Source organism: Chrysemys picta, chromosome 1 (genome assembly GCF_011386835.1).
Source record: "Chrysemys picta bellii isolate R12L10 chromosome 1, ASM1138683v2, whole genome shotgun sequence".
Lineage (NCBI taxonomy): Eukaryota > Metazoa > Chordata > Testudines > Emydidae > Chrysemys > Chrysemys picta.
The window spans coordinates 238,487,119-238,510,012 of record NC_088791.1 but is presented as its reverse complement, the minus strand read 5'-3'; the positions used below and the strand labels follow the sequence as shown (position 1 = coordinate 238,510,012).

Here is a 22,894-nt window from a genome sequence, read left to right as displayed (position 1 = left end):
ACCAATCCCTGTAGCAAACCTCGTTGCCTACTCTGTCCCCATATCTACTCTAGCGACACCACCAGAGGATCCAACCACATCAGCCACACCATCAAGGGCTCATTCACGTCCACAGCCACTAATGTTATATATGCCATCATGTGCCAGCAATGCCCCTCTGCCATGTACATTGGCCAAACCGGACAGTCCCTCTGCAAAAGAATAAATGGACACAAATTGGACATCAGGAATGGTAACATACATAAAGCCAGTAAGTGAACACTTCAATCTCCCTGGTCATTCTATTACAGATTTAAAAGTCACTATCATTGAACAAAAAAAACTTCAGAAACAGACTTCAAAGAGAAACAGCAGAACTAACATTCATTTGCAAATTTAACACCATTAATCTGGGCTTGAATAGGGACTGGGAGTGGCTGGCTCATTACAGAAGCAGCTTTTCCTCTCCTGGAATTGACACCACCTCATCTATTATTGGGAGTGGACTACATCCACCCTGATTGAATTGGCCCTGTCAACACTGGTTCTCCACTTGCGAAGTAACTCCCTGCTCTCCATGTGTCAGTATATAATGCCTGCATCTGTAACTTTCACTCTATGCATCCGAGGAAGTGAGGTTTTTACCCACGAAAGCTTATGCCCAAATAAATCTGTTAGTCTTCAAGGTGCCACCCGGCTCCTTGTTGTTTTTGTAGATACAGACTAACATGGCTACCCCCTGATCCTTAATAATAAACAGTGTGTAATAAGCATGTCATAAAAACAAACTGTGTATTTCCAAGATCACTGCTTTTATAATTTATACTCAGGTAAAGGAGAAAATCCCTGGAAGTATTCATTTTTAGGAGGGGGTTCACGAGACTTGACATTTTCATGAAAGGGGTTCACAGGTTGTTAAAGTTTGGGAACTACTGCTCTACGGGTACCATGAGATTATAACAAAATTGGCATGATGGAATTTGGAGTGATGACATTCCCTCAGTTTCAGTTGGCAGCAGCAATTTAAGCTTGCTGAGCATGATTTGAAACCAGTCACTGAACATTCTCATCCCATCTTTACCTCTCCAAACTTATTTTGCTTGGACAACGGCATCACATAATTGTCCAGTAAAATTTAAGTCCCTTGGAAGGGAACAATGTTTGCACTTTAGGAGATTCTTCCATTAAGGATTAATGTTCCTCAGGCTTAATAGTCAAGACAAAATATGGGGTGTCCAGTGTCAAAAGTCAAAACAAATTCAAGATTTTTCTAGTATCAGAAAAGCAATATTTATTGCCTTGCTTTATGCATAAAATGCTATTTATACAGTATTAAACCAAGCAATCCACTGATTTAAGTTTAAAATTTATACACAAAAAAGTAATGATACAGAACATTCAGCTGACCGCTGTTTCGCCAAATTTTGAAAGGGTCTTATTTTGAAGCTTTTGCCTCTGAAGGATTTTCCCCAGTATCCAGTGTCTTCAGCAATCTGAAAAGGCCAGCTGCTTCTCGTATCCGACTGAACTCAATACAAAATGCCTGCACTTCTATAAACAAGTCCTGTACATTAATAATTTTGTTCCGGATCAAAGACTGGAGAAAGACACAAACGAGACGTACCAGGCGATTCTGAAACAGAAAAGGTCTGGCTTTAATATCTGAAAAGATGCCCAAGCAATTCTGCTAAAGAGTCTGACCCTTTGTACTGGTATTTTGTGTCAATTCAACAGGAATTAGTTACATCAGTTAACCTACCTTTTCACTTCAAGATTTATACAATCTGCATTTAGCCCTTTATTTTCCCCCGTTTGCTGCCCTATAGTACTGATAAATGTTAAGGATAGGGAGCTGGACATGCTCTTCAATCCTGCATGAAATTTTTTTTTTACTGATTGTAGGAACTAGGTCCTATCACTGTACACTTGCTTTATATGTAGGTGGCATGGCTATCTCTAGGGCAAAAACTTACATCCTAATACAATATTTCCACAATAGAGTGACTCAAGAGGATATTAAATATATGTACTGAGCATTAAAGGTAACTTAGTCATTACTTTTAGGAAAAAGAGCCCATTTTAAGAGTAATGTTTCCTAAAAGAAATTATTGCAGAATAGTTTATCCTCATGCTAGATGATGTAGAATGTTGTGGATTTTTTCAGACTGGGAGGAATTTTAAAAAGCTGGGAGCCATGCCAAACTCAAGGCAAGAAAGTTAGAAATACAGGGTGCTGCCTCACTTTGCAAAGGTTTTAGAAATACCACACACTAGCCCTTAGAGCCATATTGTTTCCATTTCAAGTTAATTCTTTTTTGCACAGCATCTCCTTAGAAACAGAATGCCATCTGTTTGTTTTGGTTACTGTGGGCACTTCCTTTACAGCACTGAAAAGTGCAGGAGATTCTGGAGTGTTTCTCTGATGACAAAGCACATAGCTATGCAGAAATAAAGTTAGAAGTGGAAGGATCTGGAAGCTTGAGGACAAGGAGAAGAGACAAAACATCTAATATGTGGATGGAGAGAAGGGTACCAAGTGAGAAATCTGAACCTCTCTGACACCATATATAGACCTGAATAATGTAAGGGAAGCACTGTACAATTACTTTGCTACTGAATGCATGAAGTACTTTGCAGAAAATTAAGACCACTACCTGTGCCCCTATGAAAATGCTGAAGGAAGAACCCCTACTCCATCATATGCTTATTAAACATCAGAATTTCATTAAAGCGGTATTTTGCTTCTTGAAGCCACAACTTGAAAAGAGGGAATATGTGAATTCCCAGTGTAGTCACCTTATTAAATCTCAGTACCTGAATATGCCTCATCTTGACTTTTAACCAAGTCATTCTCAAATACCCACCTGCATGTATTTATCCTTAATCTGTTCACAGGTAGAGATGCAATTGGAGATATAAAGGTGAATAAATTCAGGAGGGAGATCAACTGCTGTAGTAAGCCTGTTAAACATACAACAAGCTGATTAATGTACAGATAAACTAGCAAGTTAATCATCCATAGTACCATTAAACAATGGACAAATACAGTTAATCTCATAATTCAAATGCATCTATGATTCATTGACAATCCACCGTTATGTTAGTTAACTAAAATGTTTGGAGTTGTGGGCTTTTGACATGTCCAATAAGTGTGTTGCACTAGCCAGACACCAACATCAAAAGGCAAATCTATTTTTACATCAAGGGCAATACAGAAATTGGTTTTATTGAAGGTTACTCTCTAGATGTCTGCATGCAGGAGGCCTATGTCAAAGGCACCCATGTGATCTTTACTCTGTCTAATAAGCAGATACCCTACAGAAGCTAGTGATGGGCACTGCTTGCAGAGCAACAGAAACTCTCAAGTTGCTTATCCGAGTGACAATTTCATACTGTAGCAAGCATCAAATGCAACTGTGTATATCCGCATCAGATAAGTATAGAAACGAGCATTTCTTCTAAAGTACACAACTGGAATAGCATGATTTTGTGCTTCATAATATTAGTTTGCCTTAGTTTTTTTCAGGGTTCTAAATTTAGAAGTCATGGGAATTAGAACATTATTAATATCTGGATTTCAAAATAAGTGCAAAAGAGTTCAAATGACGAAACATGTTAATCACACTATTGGTGTGAAGAACCAGAAGTGTCTCACCAAAGAAAGAGCTAGAGAACATTTTTTTTAAAATACCAAAAAGCAAGAGAGCTTGTGCTTTCAGAATAGTGCTATAGACAAAATATCTTCAATCACCCAATACATGTACTATACTAATGGATCATTAAGGTGTACAACTGCCATCTGACTTTTGTTTCAAGTTGTTTGAATACTCACATACAAAGAGAGGCAATACAACTTATGAATGATCTTACATCACATTTGAAGTATACCAGTTAGATGCCAGCTCTGCAAGATGCTCCAGCTTGCACTAGACTGCTATGCAACCAACATGGAACTTTGCTGGATCACAAAGGTTTTGGCTTTTTAATGAAGTGGTTAGGAAGACTGAAGCATGTAGGTCAGTAAGTGTCTTATCATAAGACTGCAAGTGTTTTTTATATCCCACAGGACATTTACTTTATCTGATCTCCCTCACCTCAAACTGCCCTTTTGGCACTGCCAACCATTTTAAATTTTATGAAAAACTCCTGACCTGTATCTTTTATGGAGAGGACCCTGCCTGCATCAGAACTGATGTGATTTTCACTGTGTAGGGGAAACCAGAACGCCTGTGATCTTCTGTGGTTATACTAGACAGGAGCGGGAACCATTTACCTACTGCCATTTCATCCTAAAGCAGAGCAGAGACCCCAGCAGCTTGATGGCTACTATAAGCTCAAAGTGGGTGGAGCTGTCAACTCAGCAATTTAGGGAAGATTTGGTGCTTATACTGTGCACTGAGGCAGGATTCATCAACATAGCAGAAATGGAACCACAAGTTTAACAACTTGAATAGTAATAGGTAGTTTCTTCAGCCTCTTGTGAATAGTTGGAAGACCGAGAGATGGGGAAGAAGTTCCAACTACTTCTCACTTAGCTTGTAGTCTCTGGGAAACTTTCAGATTAAATACTTTAAACATTTTACTCAGGAGACTAATGCAGATCAATGTTAGCAGTTCTGCTTTTTTAAACATCAAGAAAAGCAGTCTGCAGTGCTGAAGTGGGGACAGGAAGGTAGAAAACTACAGGGTTTGGCATGTGGGAAAGAAGAATTAGGTTTCTCCTTCAAAAATAGTTGTTTAATGTGTGAACATACAAGCAAGCTACATGTCACTACAGGAACATTTAATCATGGGTATGAAACCCAACTGGCCAATTAGAATAGATCTGGAAGTCAACATCCAAGCCTATTATAATAAAACTTCTCAGAACATACTTATCTGGCAGCAGTTTGTCCCAACTAAGCGAATTTGAGTGCATCTCTGATGCCAGAAGGGGGGAAAAAAAAAAAAAAAGTCAGCTGTATTATAGGTGGGGTTGGTAGCACTTCACAGTAAGGTAGCACTACACTTCCCATTAAGACCCTGTTTTCAGTTGCTTATAACTTTGTCAAACTTCAATATCTGCGCTGAAATTTTACATGCTGGATGTCTACACCTCAGCTTGATTATTTTTTTAAATGTTAACCAAAATAATTCAGCCATTTCAAAGAATAAGACAAGAGAAAAATAAGTTTTGCCCATGTTAAAATATTCTGAAGCACTCTGAAGCACTCCCCTGCCCCCATGCTTTGGAACAGGGACTTGAAATTATGGCAGGGGGTGGCCTTCATGTCAGTCAAACACTCAAGAGTTAGAAAGAACAGGAGTACTTTTGGCACCTTAGAGATTAACAAATTTATTTGAGCATAAGCTTTCGTGGGCTACAGCCCACTTCATCGGATTCATAGAATGGAACATATAATAAGAGTGTGTATGTGTGTGTGTGTATACACACACACACACACACACACACACACACAGAAGATGCCATACCAGCTCTAAGAGGCTAATTAATTAAGATGACCTATTATCAGCAGGAAAAAACTTTTGTAGTGAAAGTACCTGAATTAAGGTTGCCTGTGCAGTCTTAATTTGGCTCCCTTGTGTGTATGCATTATGATACAGTATTTTTTCCACAAGACCTCTAGTTCATTTAGTGCACAGGATGGATGATGCTCACTAAGTGAGCAGAGCAGCTACTCAATATTGTTTTATATTCATTGTTCACTATGTGGCCCTTGGGCCTTAAGTCTTATTTACTGCATACTATTCAAACCCTGCTCTGAATGCTCAGCACTTCTGCAAATCAAGTCAGGCACCCTGAAAATGAGGAACACACAATTAGTGATCACATGCGAAGTGTTTGGTTCAAGTGACTTGTGTAACATCACACAAGAACTCTGGCAGAGACAGAATACAATTCTCCAACTGCCTTAACCATGAGGTCATCCTTTCTCTTCACTACACACCTTCCAAGTTCGGCAACAAAGGAGGCAGGGTTCTAGATAGTCTGCTTCACTACACAACCCTGATTCAAACCCAGAGCAAGTACATCCTGTGCACTGAAGGCGGTGGGGTCCTGTGGAACAATTGTATGTGATCATGTAAATAAAGACTATCAATGTACAGGCATAAGGGGGGGCGATTTAAAGCTGCACAGACAAGTTTTATTCTGGCATTTTCCAACAAAGCTGCACAGACAAGTTTTATTCTGGCATTTTCCAACTCGCGAGTGTGACTGCAATTTAAATGTTTTTTGATCTAGTTTGTGTGTAATGTAAATAAAAGCAAAGAAATGCCCCAGTTCTGTTGTACCCATCGTACGCAATGGATCTTTTGCTCTAGAAGTTTACGGCATCCCTAAGAGTAGCATTATACAGAGGCATCAAAATCCATTTCTGTCAGCATCTCTAAGTAGACTCTTAAAAGTAACACATGATCTAGCAGAACCTTCTGTTAAAGAATCATTGCACTGATTCCAGATGTAGGGCTTTTCCCTCTATGGCAGGTGGCACTGCTTTCCAGCTGACTGAATGAACAAGAACTGCGTGTTTCTTGCTGCTCCTGTTCATTCTGCCTGCTGCAAAACAGAAGAGATAACGGGGGAGGTGTTTGAGGAGAGAGAAAATGAGCAACAAGGAAACGAGATCGTAAGTTTACCCTGGCAGAAGCAGTACTTCCTCAGTGTCACGCTAGTAGTGGTTTTGGTATTAAAATGCTCCCAGATTGTATTTCCATAAACTCTAGGCAAAAACGACAATCTCACCCTTCACATGTGCTGGACGCCCTTCCCGCAGCCCCCACTGGCCAGTGGGAGCGGTGATCGGCCAAACCTGTGCACACGGCAGGTAAACAAAGCAGCCCGGCTCGCCAGGGGCTTTCCCTGACATACCGTGGGCCAAAGGTTGCTGATCCTGTACTATACCATTCTCTCACTAGAAGGGAAAACCTATAATGGCAGCAGGTCATAAAAGAGACCCAGTTTGGGAATAAGAACCATTCAAGAAATATATGTTTTCTGATGATGTTTTAAAGAAAGTCACACCAGTGAACTGGTGGAAGTCACTTAAGCACTTGGATTCAGAGACTGCTGACGTGATAATCTCACTTTTAACAGCAGTAGTTTCTTCTGCCACTGTAGAAAGAATATTTTCTTCCTTTAGACTAATTCATTCCAAATTGAGACTGATTGGGACCTGAAAAAGCAGGATAGCTTGTTTTTCTTTTCCAGATTATGAACTGGAAAATGAAGGTGAAGACAACCGAGTTAGCTGCAAAAGCCAATATTTTAAGTTTCTCATGTTGACCTGGCTGACATAGTCAATTTAATTTTTTTTTTTAAACAAATATTTAACTATTTTAGTTAAAAACAATTTTAACAAAACAAACCTGATTTTAAAAAACTTGAATGTTTAACTTAATTTAAAAAATTCATGCTTGTTTTGTTAAAATATTATATGTTTGCTGTTGAAGAAAAAAATCCAGAATATATAACGTTGTTGTTTTAGTTAAATAAAACAATTTAAATGTCTGTTTGGTGATGTTCTCCTAATACCGCATGGCAAGAAAATCCTTCAAATATTAATGATTAACCTCTTGAATTGGAGATCGTCATTGGGAGGTGAACTTCATAAATATCTGCTTCAATTACCTTTGGTAAATGAAATAACCAAACAATCATTCATTTTCAGATGTAGCTGTAAAACTAATCTGAAAGGTTTTCAAAATAAATCACTTAAAAAATGTATAGCGTGTGTCTTCTAAAAATGAAACCTACATCTATCTCTGAGTTGTGAAGAATATGTATTAAGGTTATAACAACCAACATGAATGCACTTTTATGTAGAAATCTATGATTAAATCGAATCTTCCTGACTAGTGATTTAAATCAAATCCACCCTGAAAAATGACATTGAAATCTGTCTCCAATTTCAATATCAAAGGTGAATCTGAGATTGCCATTAACCCAATATAACTACACTTTTATATTAAGAGGTGGGATATAAATGTGAATTTCAAAAAGAAGCAAGATTTCAAGATTTGCCCTATTTCATTTGCAGAACAAAATGGTGGACACAAGACGCATATCACACAGGCAAAACCAATACTACAGACAGCCTTGTTTTAAGATACACTTCTACCTCGATAGAACGCTGTCCTTGGGAGCCAAAAAAACAGTGCCTCTCATTTTAGTGGCATTTCATGCAGAAGTGTTTTTACATTTGTTTGAATTAATTAGAAGTATTACACCTTTCATATAAACAAACCAATAAAAGGGATTAAACTAACTTGACATACAGGCAGTTTTGAGTGATAGAGTTCAGAGTTCTTTTGGCAAGTGGCCAGGTAATTCAAAGCTACTTCACTGCATTTTAGTGAGTCTGCTTATATAGTATAAATTGGTATATTTAGTCAGATGAGTTCAGCACTTTTCCAGCCAATGATCATGTCCTGTGGTAAAAGAGCATAGAGGAGTCTTCTCTGCCCCTTTCTTGCTTTAATGTGTCTTATTTGTGCACAAGGACCATCTTTTTCAGGCCAAAACCTATTTCAATGAAATTTGACAGCTATTTCCTTAACTCCTGCCAACTTTGGTAGCCTTTAGGGGCATAGTGGAACAAGTTACTTTTCAAATCTGACTATACCACTACGCATAAAGCCAAGATCAGTAAAACTCATCAGGTACTCCCTGTGAAACATTCTGCTTTCATTTTTTTTTATAAAAACAACACTGATCAGAGCACTCCAGTGCAAGAACTCACAAAGATAAGTTTAGATTTAAGATGACAAGAAACACTTACCGATTTACAACTTCCATTGAATGTAAAGACATGTCCATGTTGACCAGGACAGAAAAATACTCTGTTATCTGACTGGACTGCATTAGTTTAAGCAACATTTCTATAGCAACTAGAGGATTATTTTCCACCAGGTCAGGCAGTTTGGCAGGAGTGAGGCCAATGTGGTAAACAAGCTTGGGGTCCTTTTCTAATTCTCCAAGAAGCTATAAAAAAAAAAATCAGCATATTAAATTTGAATTAAACTGTACATGTTTGATCACAACAAGAGCAGGTGAACTAGAAACCCAATCTGGATTGTATTATCACTTAGTTTAATAAAAGATGTTCTGCCTTGTGCAGAAATTCCAGTGATATTAACAGCCACTCAAAGTTTCCTACAATCATCAACAAGTTATGCATTTTTTACAAAAATGTTGTAGCCTGCAAAACAAAAGCAATAATCCATCTAAATTACACAAAAGGAGAATTCTAGCCACTTGGATTTAAGTATTTCTTCTTATACATATTTTGTTTTCTTCTAATATTTCAGTTTCTGATCAAGGGGAAGTGTGCACAGAAAAGCCTTTAAAAGAAGCTAGGGTTTTGAAGCTCATGGCACTTAGTAGCCTTGTATGTTGTGGAAAAATTTAAAACCACATAATCCAAGTTTCATTTCTTTCTCTTGCTCTAGCTCTTTCATTGAACTGGCAAATGCACTGTTGAACTGAGCTGACCAACAACTTTGATAAGTTATCCCAGACAGAAAGAGATAGTTGTACTAGAACATCTCCCTTCTTATACAGTACAATGATAAGACGAAGGCCCATTGAAGTCAGTAGTAACACTAACTTCAGCCAGACAAGATCAGGCTCTTAGCATTTCTAAATAACCATCTTATTAAAAGCCTCTGCCAAACCTGAAACAGCATTACTACAACGAGGTTATCCTAGCAGGGAAATACTGTTGCTAGTTACTAGTCACATTTTGCATTTGTTCAGCTAATGAAGTGTGTGTAGAAACAGCAGATAGACAAGTTTTAAAAAATACTTTCCTTATCTGACCATACACAAGCCAAGACTCTGGAATTTTGGTATTGAGACAAGACAACTCAAACAATATTGAGATTTCCTAAATTTGGAGACAGTTTTAAGCAAGTCCACTCCTTGGCAGGACAAATCTTCAAACTTCTGGAGTGCCCACAGACAGATTAGTGCTCTACACAGGAGTTTAGAGAGTTTAAATCTTTTAGTGGCACTTCCATCTTAGCACCTCAGGCTACTGTTTGTTTTGAGTCCCATCATCCTGCTTCACTGGGTCTGCTATGTGACTATTTTAATTTTATGTAATATAATTAGGCTTGGAAGGATTAGAATTTTGTATCTGTATATGTTGATTTCACCATATATACACCGATGCAAAATATTTCCATCAACGATAACTGAAATGTACAGATAGGCCAAGTAAGAACAATGCTGCTTGAAAACTTAAGAGTTTGATTTAAGGATATTTACTTTGTATATTTTGACATGTGATGTTGACAATTCGTGTTTTAATGGCTATGAAGCTTTAACTTTTTGAATCTCAATATTTACTGTCATTAAATAATTACTGTCTCACCCCTGACCCCAAATGTTCACAAATACAGGAAATTATAAATTGATAAACGTTTAAAAAATGCTTAAGTAAATATTGATATTATCCACTGAAATTATTTAAAAAATTGAATTCTACCAACCCTAAATATAATGAGATGAAAATTATTTAAGTCATTTAATTTGACCCTAGTTTTCTAAAATGTATGAAATATAAACATGCATAGGAAAGATTAGAAGGGAGGGCAGCTGGCACATAGGACCCACCTGTGTTTGCTGTGGAGATGACAAAGGACTTTTGAAAGCCTTAGCCATGATGCGTTTGATCTCCACTCCGGTGCTGTTTTTAACACACATTGACTTATCCCACTGAATTGCATGATCTGGCTCTATTGGGTTTAGCCAAGCCAGCTCATCCTCACAAATATGGAGTGGAGGTGGTGGCCGGATAAACTCTGGTCGAAAGTGACCTGAAAGACAATGTTGTAAAGATTTCTTTCAAAGGAAAATTGAAGAGGTGAAGTACTTTTTGTATTACTCAATGAAAAATCATTTTAAATTTAGAAGGCTACTATATTGTATATTTAATATAAGGGTGACAATAGCAGTCTGATGAGTGGTCCTCTCTCCCTCCCACAACTGTAATACTTTTCAATGTACAGTCAGATTAATTTTTGGAGTTTTGTACTATGACGTATGAGCTTGGTCACATACAATTCAATCTAGAGAAAAGTAGCTCAACACATCACTTATGTCAATCCTTAAGTAATTGTGCCAAAGATTACAGAAATTTAAGAGTAAACAAAGGTGCACATACTTTCTATAGGTGGTTTTGGTCCACTCACTAAAGCTTCAGTGATCTGTGAGGCAACAGAGCTGTCAAAACCAGAATTTGAGGAATCTGGGTCAGGATCGCTGAGAATGCTGGGGAAGCTAGCTTTGCTCTGTGTTGGCAACTCAGACTGACGCTCTGAAAAAAAGTTCAGGCCACGATATTAAAGCATACAACCAAAATACAGATGTCAGGAATATTAAAAGTAGCAGGAAACAATCTGAGCTTTAGAACAGCATTGGTTTAAAGAGACAGTGTCAACATGAAATCTAGTTCAGGTTTGTAAACGGTGGGCCATGGAGCACATGCTGGTGGTGTGCAAAGAGTTGATTGGTCAGTCACATGGTGTTGGCTCTCCTCCTTTCCACTTCCTAAAACTGCATTATATAGCTAAAAATACTAACACTTTCCCAGTATTACTTTTCCATTTAAACAGCAATTGTTGTAACTGTCACAAGGGTTTACATAATTGCAAATGGCAGCAATGCAGTGATTGACTGTGAATGGGAGAGAACCTAAGCTATCTGTGAGAATCCTCTAGGACAGTGGTTCTCAAGTGGGTCTACAGTCCCCTGCGGGGCCAAGAGCTGGTTTTAGGAGGCCATGCCCTGCGAGGCAGGACCCCCGGGATCCTAGGATTACCATATGTCCAGGTTTTCCCCGGACATAGCCTCTTTTGATTCTCCACTGTCTGTCCGAGCAGGTTTTTCAAATCAGAGGCTATATCCGGGCTTTTGCAGAGCACAGGTAGCTCGGAAAGAGCTGTCTCTGCACCTCACTGGTTCCTTCCCTTCCAGCTGATTGGGCAGGATCTGGCAGCTGCGAGGGACCAAACAGCTTCATAATGCAGCATGTCAGCCTCACACTGCAGATCCTGAACCCCTTCTCCAAGGAGCAGCTCCAGTTGGGGCTGCATTTCACAGCAGGTGAGCTGGTGGGAAGGGCAGAAAGAGGACGGGCTGAGGCTGTTTCCAGGGGGGAAGCTATGTGCAGCTGCTGGAGGTGAGAGACAGGCTGCACCAAGTGCCGAGGAAGCAGAGGAAGGGAGTGTAGAGGTCAGAGTAGAAGGGGCACAGGAGAGTTAGGAGACTCCCCCTTCCAGCGCCCCCTCTGCCTCTGCCCTCTGGCAGTGTCCTCTTTTAGGGAACCTGAAACATGATAGCCCTATATGGGGCCAAAGCCCTGAGCCCTGGCGCCCCGCAGGGCCCTGAAGTTTTTATAGCATGGGGGAGAAGGGATTTCAGAAATAAAATGGTTGAGAACCTCTGCTCTAGGACGTGACCTAGTCTGTGGAAAGTGTCAGAACCCCTGATCTAGTCAGTTTCAAAAAATGAGTTCGAAGTAGTTTTTCATGCACTATTCTTGCCACACTTGTCCCCCTGCCAATTGTGCGTTTACAGTCACATTTCTCCCTCCCTCTTAACGCTTCCCCCACTGTTGTGTGAAGACCCACACCAACATAGGCATTCAGACTCAACAATAATGGGGGCCATAAGAAAATCTAAATCAGAGGTAAAAGGTTTTTCAGTGTGGACTGTGTTTTTAGTGATGTTGCATAGACTAACTACCCTCCCCCATTTGTTGTCAACATCCCAGTAGCAACTATAGCAATTGCTTACATCGAAAAAACATATTAGGGGTCTAATACAAATTAAAATTTTATGCAGCTGGAAGTGAGCCAGCAGCATGGGACATCTAGCACTATCTAGACTATGATTGTAACCAGGAATTGTTCAGAGGTGGACAATGCCCCTAAAAAGGCCAAATTATACAGCATAGGAAACATTACATACTACTAAATCCAGTAGATATTCTTTGTTACTGCAAAGCTGGTTATAGAGAAAGGAAAATAAGTTTTAAAATTATGGATACATTCTGAGAAACCATAACATGGCTTCTGTCATAGGAGTGCTCAAACAAACTGAGGACTGGGAGTGGCTGACCCTTTATTCCTAATCCCAAATTTCAGGCTCCAACTCTCTGTAGCACTGTCAGAAAGGATGTCTTTACCTTCTGTCACCCTGATCAGTTCATTTTAAAATAGGTCAACCTTACTGCATGAAAGTCAGTAGCTGATTAACAGATGCCAGCCCTAGAGCATTGCTAACAGAGTCCATCTGCAAGGGGAAGTCTAAGTATGTGCTTATCTAGTCATTCAGGGAGTAAATAGCATGCTCCTCAATGGATTCAGCCTCTGATAATTTGAAGCTTGACATCTTGGTCCCATAACTAATACAGCTCTTGTTTTGGGCCCAGCAGTCACTGAAGAGACACCATCCTGAAATTAAACTACTGCTTCATTTTCTGTGTAACTGGGCTTGTATATTGCCTCTCCCTACACTGAAGCTATTTATACTTTCTCCTTTATTTAGAACCTGCTGAGCTAGTACTCAGCTTTTCTCTGTAGAAATGTTCTTCATGCTAGACATGGTCCCCTAATTATCTAGTGTTCAAAATTTTAACTGAACCCACTCTCAAAAACAGACTCAATGTTAGATAACAGAACTCTCTTCCACAGATAATGATAGCCTGCTGAGTCCAAAGGTTTTTTCTAGGTGTATTTCCTATGGCTGGCAAGGGAACAAGGATGTACCTTTTCCATCAAAGCAAAGGAATAAGCAGAAGTTATTTTTTGCAAAGTATCTGGTGGTTTTCTGTTCTATTTTATCTGAATATTGACTCACTGAATTAACTTGGTAGGATATTTTTCCTTCAAGGATATATATTATATACTTGATTACTTTCTTAGCAGTTTCCCAAGAAAAGGTACTTGATTGCAAAAAATAAAAATCCAATTTCATCAATTTTCAGAATGCTTCTACTGGTTTATAAACTGGTTAGAACTCCAGTATACAATCCTAAAAAGAATATTTTTCGGAATATTCTTGACCAACTCCTGCACATTACAATTAATCCAACAGGCTAAATGTCACATCTAAAAGATGAGTACTGTATATACTCGTTCATAAGCCGAATATTTTTGGTAAAAAAATGACGCATCAAAGGGCGGGGTCAGCTTATAAACATGTCTACACCAAAATTTGATGATTTTAAGCTCTATGGAATCATTAAATTGAATATCTAATACATTGTCGTTTTGTTTACCTGGAGCATCTGCAGGCACGGAGCCCCTCAGCTCCCTGTAGCTGCAGTTCGCCATTCCCAGCCAATGGGAGCTGTGGGAAGTGGCACGCCATTTCCTGCAGCTCCCATTGGCTGGGAACGGCAAACCGCGGACACTGGGAGCTGAGGGGCTCCGTGCCTGCAGATGCTCCAAGTAAACAAAACGTCCCAACCCGCCAGCAGCTTACCCTGACAGGCCGGGAGCCAAAGTTTGCCAACCCCAGAAATATAGGGCTGGCTTATGAAAGGGTCATACAGTTTTTGCTACTTTTACCTAACCATCCTGGGGGGTCGGCTTATAAATGAACAGGCTAACGAATGAGTATATACGGTAGATATCATTTCAGTTTGGTGGCACTGTGGTGTGCAACTTAAGGTCATAGCTGGTCAATAGTTGCTAGTAAATTATAGGTTTGATTTGGACCCCAGTATTCCCAGAGAATAAAATACCATCAGATATTATTATGAGATCTACAACAGGTTTAGGCCCCAGTCTTGCAATTCAGTGCACACATGAAGACTCTTGGGCTTGAAAGGAGCCTCAAATGAACTCAGTGAAGCTTCATGTGATCACTGCAGTCTGCCCACATACAGAAGGTTACAGGATCAAGCCAGATTGATTCTTTGGGATTAAAGAAAGCAAAAGCTGTATTTAAAGCAGAATCCTTAATAAAAGAGCTAAAGAGTAATTTGTTTATGGGAAGAGCATAAGCACCTTAACCCAAGCCACTTAAAGTAAAAAAAGCTATTCAAAGGCAAGCAGTTGTTGCAGATCTATTGTGGTGCTACATTTTTTCTCTTCTGTAAATTGCAGGAAGCTTCCTTTGATTCCTAACGGAAGGTGCTGAAATGTATTGGAAAAAGCAGCTTTGACTACAAGCCAATTACCCTTAACCAACGTAGTCTTCTGTCAGGCTAACCGTATCGAATAAAGGCAGTATTTTGCCAGAAAACTTCCTTTTTCCACCAGCATCAGAAAATGACGTTTTTTGGCAGGATAATGATCCAAACAGGCAGAAGTACAACTAAAGAAACAGAAGCAAATAGGGCAAATTTTGCAAAAACATTCTGCAAATCAGCAGGTTGAAGTTAATACTGATCAAACAAAAAAAATCTAAAGCCCTCATGAAACTGTATTTCTGCCCTTTAAAAAAAGCAATTACAGCTGCAAGTCAAATTGTTCACATTTAAATTCTGAGTGTTACTTAGGATATTACGCAGAGAAGATCAGATATTAAAGGACAGAATACATTAGTTGTCTTTCCCATATGTAATTTAACGTTCAGGATAGTTATCCTGACAGAACACTTTAAATTTTTTTGAATAGGAGTAATTCTTTGGGATTACATTCTAGAACAAATTTGTCCCTAAAATGAATCCAGGGATATTCTGAATAGGAGAACACCTTTATAGAAGCCATCAAGATTTACAACCCTTACAGGACAAGATCAGCCATGAAAGAGGGACAAATATAAACAAAGATCTCAATAATGTTTAAGTTTAAGCATTTTTGTTTCACTCTTTTTATATTTTATGGACTACTCAGTTAACTTCTTTTCTACATCTTCGATTACTGGGAAAAATATGGACTTGAAACAAGCTATTTTATAAATGGAGAAGCCAGTCAAAAAGGTGATTCGTAGGTGTCAAGACTGCAGCAAGAGGAGTTGCCTTCATATGAGGCACAGACAATGGCAGGCATTTATTCCAAGAAACAAATCTTGTCTCTCTCACTAACAGAAGTTGGTTCAATAAAAGATATTACCTCAGTCACATTGTCTCTCTCATGAACATGTCAGATCAAAGATAGCTTAAGGTCTCTATGTAGTCAAATTAGTTATGTATGTGATTTACTGTATAATTTTGTTGTATCCACTACATATAGAATAAGCATTGCACATTCAGCTACTTATTTTTAAAAGTAACCAATATCAATGAATTTGTTCCATTTTCAAAAATACTACTGGCTTTGTATTTTGGAGACAAGACAAACCAAAATGAATGGAACTTCCAGCAAAAACAGGAAATGTAGTAATTTTGGGTTCTTAATTTAACACCATTCAAAAGGGACCTGATTTTCAGAGGGCAAGTACACAGCTCTTGTGAAAAATCAGACCCCTTCAATGCTTTGTAATTTGGGCAACCAAAGTGTCAAGTCATTTTTGAAAGTTTAAGTCAAAGAATACAGAATTCACAAAAATGCTCAGAAAGATTCAAAGAGGGAGACACCAGACTAAGGCAGGAAAACTCAGGCAATAGGTTGAATATCACACTAATATTTGTCTAATTACCCCAAGATTAGGTATTAAAAAGTTAGTTCTCAAACAATGAGAAAAAAACAGTTTTGAAATCATAACCAATGGTTATCAAATCCTTATAAGGCCATACTTGGATTTTTGGTGCTCCAAACTGGCCCCCGTTCACTATATCCATCTTTCCTACTGTTTTAATCAGTAGCTCCAAAAGTGACCTACTAAAAGAGATGGCTCACAACCACCACCTTTTTCTCTCTTTCTCCTGCCAAATGGTCTAAAAGCATCACTTTTACTAGATACAGTCAGCCAAATTAGCCACCTTCCCAACCTGGAGGCAATACTTAGGAAGTAACAAAAACCTAAATCATCTCAGATTTATAAAAACTACCAAAAATTCAGTTATAACACCCTGGTCTTGCCAAAAGATATAACTGAAGAAAGCGGCATAATGTCTGCCTGATAGTAAGTTATCCTGTGTTTCTGAAATTGGAAATACTGCACAAGATACAAGGGAATAAAATTTAAGCATGAAAACTGCCAACAGAACAAAAGACATTTTTCAGATGGAAAGCCTTTTCCTATATTGTAAAAAAGCATCTTCACAGCCTCATAGAAGAAAATTCCATGTATAAAACTTGCTTTTTAAGCCAAATATAAGGCAGTTAAAAATGCCCTGTGCTTAAAGTTTCTATAGTCTAGAATTATAGCTCAACTCATTTTACACTTAAAAAGAAATATCTCACTTTCACTATTATCTCAAGAAAAAGCTGTCAGGATATACCTAAAATGGTTTGTTATTTCTTACCTGCTAGTGCTAGCTGAAGTCCACTTATATCTACTGACTGGGCCATGTTTCCTATATCCATTAAGGCAATCTGTCGAGGAGTCTTCTTGAAGAGTTCTCTAGGAGGAGCCAACATCAGTTGAGAAAGGAAGAATTTTTCTGGTGGAGTTATGGGAGGTAAGAAACCTGAGAAAAACAATTTTCCTCACTTGTTATACAGTTGCAATTAATACTTTGCACTTTCTACTATGAAGGAGCGATGTCTGCTAAACAAACTATGGCACAAATATTAAAATGTATGAATTAGGCCAACACAAAGAATATTCAGTTGTGTTAATATTTTAAATTAAATCCACGCCTCTGCCTATGTAGCATTTAAATATGAGCTATACAGAATAATTTTGCTTAAACTGTCTCATGAACTAAACCTAAGGTTTCTTTGGTTTTAACTATTAAATAGTTTTAGACTTACTTCAATAACCCTATGTCTCCATTTTTGGGTTGAAGGCTAGGTCACAGCATACCATAAGGGCCAAGGAAGCCATCTAAAATTAGTTTAATATTATAATTAATAAAACCTAGTTCTTCAGCTGTTACCAATATTTGGTCATTCATATTAGTAAAACATAAGCTCTTAAACTGCAATTGCATCTATGAGACCTAGGTAGTCATATCAAGCTCTGTTACACTTTGGGGAATAGTTTGCATTTGGGTGCTCCAGCAAAGAGAGGCAATTTGATTAAAACTAGGCAAATACAAGGAAAGCTGAACCCTTCTGTAAGAGAACACTGAATACAAACAGGCCATCAGGAAAGGAACAGAAGAGAAAAATTCACCAGAAGTAGCAAACAGCTCCCAACCCTTCCCCACACAACTTTTTAAATTTGGTTTTGAATGTCAAGCAGTCTTGATGCATCGTTTTGTTTTCTAATTTAGACCAATGATCAATTAACAACAAATAACAGGCACATTGCTAGTCACAGCCCTAATATTCATTGTAGTTTGTGGTGAACAAGTTGCTATTAACTTAACAAATTATTCAAAGTGAAAACCTTTTAGAATCCAGTTTACCTGTCACTATTTATAGTTTGATTTTCATTTCAAAGCCAAGAAATACAAATCACATCAGTTTCTCTTTCAGGTTCTTAATGCTGCTGAGTTTGGGCTTCATAAACTGCAGGGAATGTTTGTTTCAAAACAACTTTGTTAAAATTATGGAAACATTTGTATTAGTCTTGAATGTTTATAAACAAAGTTTTATGGATCTTTAATTTTGGGCCATGTAAAACTGACAGTATCCCTTTAAGACTGAGCAGAACTTGCCTGTTTTTAGAAGTTTATAGCTATCAAAAGTGTTAAACAAGATCTCCATTTTTTGTTAAAGCAGAATTTATAATACTTTGTAAGTTCTGAATTTTGTACTTTAGCCATTTTAGTTTTCAATGTAAATAAAATTTAAACTTGGCACATCCATACATCTTAGTAAGCACTATAGTAACTTTAATAGACTTTAAAATTTGAACTTTTCAAATTAAGTTATAAATATTTTAGACTCATTTTGCAGCATGTTATAAATACTTCTTACTGAAATATATACCAAAGTACAATATTTCAAGTAGTCACATCAAAGATAATCATTCTAACAGCCATCAGTGTGAATCCACAGAATTTTACTTTCAGCTGAGGGGAAGTTCGGATTTGAAAATCACTTGGATTTAAATTAGTGGAATATAGCAAGTTTATATACTCTCTAGAGCAGTGCTTGTAAAGTTCAACACCCTTTACCCCACATTCTAAACTGTCACCAACAGGGCTTGGAGAATATTGCCCTCCCTCCCCCCCAAAAAAAGTTTGCTTTAATATTTAAATGTTCAAACAAGTTGACTGTGCTTTCAATAAATAGTCTAGAAAATATTAATGAAGTGAAAGTTTTGCTGAAAAAGCAAGTTTTAAACTTAAAACTCAGAAAGAATCCAGAATTCATTTGTATTTGTTCCAGAAATCAGAGGCTAAAAATAACATCCAATCAGAGATGAAACATTTTACATGTGACAAAGGGGTACAAATGGCTCAGGTTTTGAACACTCACAATGAGCTGTTTGCAAACAAGCTATAATCCAACAATCTAAAGAAGTTACTTGGCAAAAACAAACAAACAAACAAAAATCCCTGCTTGTTTTTATCTCAAAAATACAAGGAACTTGTTTTGTTTTCTAAAAAGCTTGACTGGGTGCTCCCTCAGCTCTCTAATGCAGGAAAGTAGTGTGGAGCGCTGAATCTTTCACAAAAGAACTTTTCTGTTCTTTCCAGTGTTTGTCTGGAATTTAAGGTGTTTTTTACAGAGTGATTAAATTAGAAGTTAATCAAATGACACTGCCTCTCCAAATTCCCTTTCCTTCAGTTCCTCTGGTTTCAGCACCTTATATTAATCCCTCCAGTTCTTCAAAGCAAACCCTGATCATTCTCATGTCAAACGCTTATTTTAAGTGACTCAGGCCTTCTTTAATCACAAAACAGCAACCTCCACCCCCCTTTCCTTTGTAGAGCAATTTCAAAGACAAAATATTTAAACACACCTCTCAACAGGGGTCATGCATCACTCAGTACTCACCACTCTGATTCCCAGTTTGGGGGGCACTAAATTAAAGAAGTGAGGCTTTCCTGTCCCTTGCCCCCCATAAAAATAAGTATCTGGAGCAGAGGGTCCCCTTTTGGCCCTGGATCACACAGAGAGGGACCTATTCCAGGGATTCATTTGTACTGAGAACAGGAAAACCTCACATCTTGCAAATTCCCCCAGGCACAAACAGCCTCTTACCCGGCTTCAAACAATCAAGATCTCTCCAATGTTGGGCAACAGAGTTAAGCATGCCTGTCTCTCTTCAGTTTATCTGCTATGTATATTAGTTACCTTAATCCGAATCCTTCTGATTTTGGAGGGGTAATTTATCTGTATGCACAGCTTCTCAATTTTCATGGCTTTAATCTAATGCCCCCAAAACTGAGAGCCAGAGTGATGTGCACTGCCAATTGAATGGAGAAGTGCATGACCGCTGTTGAGATGTGCTTTTAACCAGGTTTTCTGAACTACACTGCAAAGGAAAAGGGTGGGTGGTGTTTTATAATGTGTAAAAAAGGCCCGAAAAGCTTGTTTTGAAGTGTTTGACATGAGAATAATCCGGGTTTCTTTTGCTGCTTGCTAGAGGGCAATTTAGATGAGTGAAGAGCTAAGGGGACAGGTGCTGGAACCAGAGGAGCTGAAGGAAAAGGATCAGGGGGTAGCCGTGTTAGTCTGCATCTACAAAAACAACAACAATGAGTCTGGTGGCACCTTAAAGACTAACAGGTTTATTTGGGCATAAATCCGAAGAAGTGAGGTTTTTACTCACGAAAGCTTATGCCCAAATAAATCTGTTAGTCTTTAAGGTGCCACCAGACTCCTTGTTGTTTTTGAAGGAAAAGGAGTGGACTTTGCTGAATAAAGATGTAACTTAACCTCCTGAAAACTTGTGTGAAAAATGCAGCCCCCTCCCCCGCACACAGGGCCTAGAGAAGGGGGCTGGGGCAGGCTCCGGCCCAGTGGACACAAAGCGAAGCATCGCTCCGAGCGGAGCCTCCTTCCAGGCCCCCGCTTGTCTCCCCCGAAAGACTCGGGCCCGAGCTCTGCTGAGCGCCCACAGCCCAGGAGCCACCTCAGCGGCGCCCCCACCCCGCGGGGACCGGGCCTCGCAGCGCCGTGCCGGCCGCCGAGAAGCGGAGCCGGTTTCTCAGCGGAAGCCCCCGCGCCCCGGGCGGTACCTGACAGCGGCGGCCGCTCGGCCTCGTCGCCGCGCTCGGGCGCGGGGTTGAGCAGGTGGGCGAAGATGGCGGCGAAGGGGTTGGCGGCCAGCGGCTCGGTGCGGTACATCTCCCAGAGCAGGTAGAGCGCGGTGAGGCGCTGCGGGGGGCTGGGCAGCAGGTCGGGCTGCTGCAGCAGCAGCACCAGCACCGAGCCCAGGCGGAAGTGCTCGGCCTTGCCGAAGTAGTGGTGGAAGGCGCTGGACAGGCCCTCGAAGGTGCTGCCGCCCGCCTCCTCCGACACGATGCTCAGCAGGCTGGAGAGCTCCTTGGGCGACAGGCTCATCCTGCCCGCCGGGGCCGCCGCGCCGCCCGCCTCCCCGCCGGCGCCGGGGGCCCCCGCCTCCGCTCCCACCAGAGTGCAGGGCGCCGGGCTACCCCCGCCCCCTGGCATCCAGCTCCCCGCGCGAGCGCGCGCGCGCGTGCACACCCCGGCGGGCCGGCTCCGCACCGCCTCCCCCCACCCCGCCGAGCTTGTCGGGCCGCTGCTGCCGTAAAGCTGCGCGCCGGCTCCGGTACGGCGCTTTTACGACACTGTCGCTCAACAGACCATAGGGTGGTTGTTGTTGTTGTTGTAGGAGGAGGGAGGGAGGGAGCTATCGCGGCTGGGGATTGGCCGGCGGCTGCCCCAACGGGAGCCGGAGTGAAGCAAAGGATTGGCTGCCGCCACCGCAAAGTGGCGCTCCGGCGTGTTTAACTTTGCGACACTATCGTTCAACAACCCAGGTGGTTGTGTAGGGGGAAGCGGAAGGGAGCTAAGGCAGCACGGGGTCGGCCGGCGGCTGCCGCCCCCGTGGGAGGCAAGGCCTTGCTCGCTGCTAACGGGGACGGGGCTGGGGCTCCGCCCAGGGAGGTGGGGCTGCCCCAGTGCGGGAGGCGGGGCATGTGCGGGCTTCTCCCGCCTCAGAGCGCGGGCCTGGGCCGGTAGTGCCCGGCCGCCACCGGAGCGGGCTGGGCCGCCCAGACTCAGGGTGTGTCTTACCCGGCCGTGTATGGGCCGCTGCCTAGTGCGCCCGAGCTACGTGAATCCGCGAATACACCCTCGTCGTGCTAGCGGGGCCGGCCGAGCTCCAGCCTCTCTTTACAAATAACTTGGGAACAGGAACCCGGAGTCCTGCGCTTGCTTATTAGACCACAGGCTTTCCTGAGGCTTCAGAAGCTCTCCTCAGGCAGATGCCCATTGCAGACTAAACAGTGTCATTGGCAATTTGGCTTGGCAAGATAACGCTTTAGCAATCTACTTGACTGGCAGTGTCGTGTTAGTAATTTAAAAGGAATTCTACTTGTATTGCCATAATCAGATCATGATAGGCACGGATTAGAGTGATTTGTTAACAGTAGGTAAAGCTAAAGAAAAAGCTCAATGATTTGAGTGTAGAAGTTGCTTTTCTTTCCTTGCTAAAATGGTCAGTGATATTATTTGCAATCACACTTTAAAATAGAGAAGAAAAACGGAACAAAAATATCCCAGGACCTGCGAACCCCAAATACATTTTGTAAGGGAGGAGGCAGCAGAGAGAGCGGGACAGGGAAAGAGACAGAGAAAGAAGAGTTATAGCAAATTGTTTGATTTGCTATAGAGATTGTATTTTAGGTTCTTTCAGCAACCAGGCTAAATAGCTTAAAAAAAAAAAAGTAACTCCCTACCCAGGTGTGGTTGGTTGTTTTGTTTTGTTTGTTTTTTACATCACCTGCCTTATTTTCAAGAACAGGCTGGGGAAGGGTGAGATCCA

General features: G+C 40.4%; 1 protein-coding gene across 1 annotated transcript; it reads right to left on the bottom strand.

Moving 5' to 3' along the window:
* Positions 1–1,244: 1,244 nt before the first annotated feature.
* Positions 1,245–21,680, bottom strand: CNOT11 (CCR4-NOT transcription complex subunit 11). The gene is made up of 7 exons (XM_065580899.1): positions 21,123–21,680; positions 17,346–17,510; positions 11,148–11,300; positions 10,598–10,800; positions 8,760–8,962; positions 2,844–2,940; positions 1,245–1,612 (listed from the first exon to the last, which is right to left on the bottom strand). Exons 1-7 carry the CDS (start codon positions 21,553–21,555, stop codon positions 1,415–1,417), a joined length of 1,452 nt encoding a protein of 483 aa, XP_065436971.1. The 5' UTR covers positions 21,556–21,680; the 3' UTR covers positions 1,245–1,414.
* Positions 21,681–22,894: the final 1,214 nt, after the last annotated feature.